The sequence below is a fragment of the Acanthisitta chloris genome, unplaced genomic scaffold, assembly GCF_000695815.1.
Source record: "Acanthisitta chloris isolate BGI_N310 unplaced genomic scaffold, ASM69581v1 scaffold13095, whole genome shotgun sequence".
In the NCBI taxonomy this organism is placed as follows: domain Eukaryota; kingdom Metazoa; phylum Chordata; class Aves; order Passeriformes; family Acanthisittidae; genus Acanthisitta; species Acanthisitta chloris.
Window position 1 is genome coordinate 5773 of NW_008672176.1, and position 2716 is coordinate 8488.

Below are 2716 nucleotides of genomic sequence, written 5' to 3' on the forward strand. Positions count from 1 at the left end.
GTCCCTGTGTGTCTGGGATGGGGTAGAAGGGTGCCCATGGGGTCCCTGTGTGTCTGGGATGGGGAAGAAGGGTCCCCATGGGGTCCCTGTGGGTCTGGGAGGGGGTTTGGTGTTGTGACTGTTCTCCCACTGGGGCTGGGCCCCACCACATGCTGTCTCCCTGGCTGCAGATCCCAGTGCCAGTGGTGCAGATCAGTGCCAGGCAGCACCCCGTGAAGGCTGGGCTCTCTGATGCCTTCATGGTCCTCAACCCTGCGCCCGAGGTGCCTGGTGAGTCGCTGCTGGGGCAGGGAAGGAGCTCATCCCACGGGGATGTCAGGGCTGTCTGGGCATCACAGCTTGGAGAGGGGCAGGGGGGAGGGAGAGGTGAGATGTCCTTGTCTTTGGGTACTTCAGGACATGAGGATGTGCTGCTTGGATTTAGGAGGACCAAGGAGTGTGAGGAGGTGTGTGGGGCTCAGCTGCCCCTTGTGTCCCATGTCTTCTGTGCATCCCTCTTGAGGTTTATCCCTCTTGGGGTACATCCCTCTTGGAATGCATCTCTCTTGGGGTTTATCCCTCTTGGAGTATATCCCTCTTGCAGTATCTCCCTCTTGGGGTACATGCCTCTTGGGTTACATGCCTCGGGTGCATCTTTTTTTGGGTACATCCCTCTTGGGGTTTATTCTTCTTGGGGTTTATCCCTCTTGGAGTATATCCCTCTTGGGGTTTATCCCTCTTGGGGTACATCTCTCTTGGGGTACATCCTTCTTGGGGTTTATCCCTCTTGGGGTACATCTCTCTTGGGGTACATCCTTCTTGGGGTTTATCCCTCTTGGGGTACATCTCTCTTGGGGTACATCCTTCTTGGGGTTTATCCCTCTTGGGGTACATCTCTCTTGAGATTTATCCCTCTTGGGGTTTATCCCTCTTGGGGTACATCTCTCTTGGGGTACATCCTTCTTGGGGTTTATCCCTCTTGGGGTGATTTATCCCTCTTGGGGTTTATCCCTCTTGGGGTACATCTCTCTTGGGGTACATCCTTCTTGGGGTTTATCCCTCTTGGGGTTCATCCCTCTTGGAGTACATCCCTCTCTGAGTGCACCTTCCCTTGGCCAAGACCATTGCTCAGCCTCATGCTCTGGGTGGAACTCGGTGTTTCTTGCCCACTGTGTTCAGAATCTCCATGAGCAGCCAAACCCTCTCTTCCCTGCTCCCCAGCTGATGAGGAGGAGGGGGAGAATGATTCCAAGCAGGACTGCAGGATGGATAAGAGGCTTGGGGAGTGCTGGGTGTCCTGTTCCCATAGGGATGCGGGGTCTGGGGAGGTCTGTAGCCCCTAACACTGTTGCTGCTGCTGCTCTGGGGTGTCCTTCTATGTGGATCAGGGTTGGGATCTTCACCTGTGCCAGCAGGACATGGGAATGCCCACATGCATGTTCACATGCTTATTCCATACATTCCATGAGCTGCAGGCCTGGGGTGACCTCCCAAAAAAGGCTCTTCCAGCCTCTGCAGTCCCAAGGGGACCAACCTTGCTCCTGCCTCCCTGTGCTTTTCTGTGTGGTTCCTGCATCCTGCCATCTGGGCCTCATTTATTGCCCCTTTACAGCAGTTTGTGTAAGAACCTTGGCCAGGTTGGATGGTTCCTCCCCTCCTGCTCTGCAGCTGCTCCTCTCTGGGCTGATCCCACCATCCCCACAGGCTTCCCAAGCCCTGTCCTTGCCTCCTGCTGCCCTGGGCTGTGAGAGAGGAGAAGAAATGGACTTGAAAATGCTGATGAGGTGGAGAAACAAGGGTTGGAGGGAGGAGAGGAGTAGGAGAGGAGGATGCTCATCCTGCTCATCCACTCGTTTCCAAGTGTGGAGCACGTGGCTGTGCTGGAAGGAGAGCTTGGACGTGCTCATCCTGCTCATCCACTCGTTTCTAAGTGTGGAGCATGTGGCTGTGCTGGAAGGAGAGCTTGGACTAACCACAGAGATAAGTGTGATGCCAGAGGAGCATCTTGGCTGGTGTCACATCTGGGAGAAGCTGAATCCGGGATAGACCCAGCTGACCCTGAGGATGAAGGGGGAAGAGAAGAAAGGGGGCAAGGCCCGAGGAAGGTGTGGAAGGAGGAGGTTTGGGGGGCAGGAGGCTGTGGGAGCCCCCAGAGCTCCGGGGGAGGCTCCAGCCCGTGAGTCACTGCCGAGCAATGTGTTGTGCAGCTCGTGTTTGTTTGGAGAGATGCAAGGCTGGACCACGTCCATCACCAGAGCTTCTGCTTGGGGAGAGGGGGACAGAGAGCTCTGAGCTCCTCCTGGCCCAACAGGGGGGTGTGAAATCTGTGCCCTGACACCTCTCCTGCCCCCAGCACCTCCTGATCCCTTCTTCTGCCACCTCCTTCTCCCAAGGGAGTGACCCCCACACCTGAAGCCACCTTTGCCTTTCAGCTGGGAGCCAGCAGCCCCCTCCCCAAGCTTTGCCCACCCCCAGGTGGGGTAAGGCCTTGGGCAGGGGGGGCTGTGCCCAGCCTGAAGCCAAAGCTCTGTGTTGCAGAGTCGCGACGTCGCACCATCTACGAGTATCACCGCGTGGAGCTGGACACCAGCAGGATCACCAACCTCTCAGCTGTGGAGTTCACCCCACTGCCCAGTAAGTTGGACACACTGGTGCTGCCACACCATGGTTTCTTCCCATGGTTTCACTCAGGAACCACAACAGCTGAAGGGAGAAGTCAAGGCTGGCAGAGGCAGGT

At 56.8% G+C, this 2716-nt stretch overlaps 1 protein-coding gene across 1 annotated transcript in view; it reads left to right on the top strand.

Annotated features, from left to right (window-relative positions):
* Positions 1-2716, top strand: part of LOC103801982 (plexin domain-containing protein 1-like) — a gene marked incomplete at its 5' end in the record, with an annotated part of 18154 nt that overhangs the window by 4865 nt on the left and 10573 nt on the right. The window contains 2 exon segments of the mRNA XM_009074419.1: positions 171-270; positions 2518-2613. Coding sequence (XP_009072667.1) covers positions 171-270; positions 2518-2613 — 196 coding nt within the window.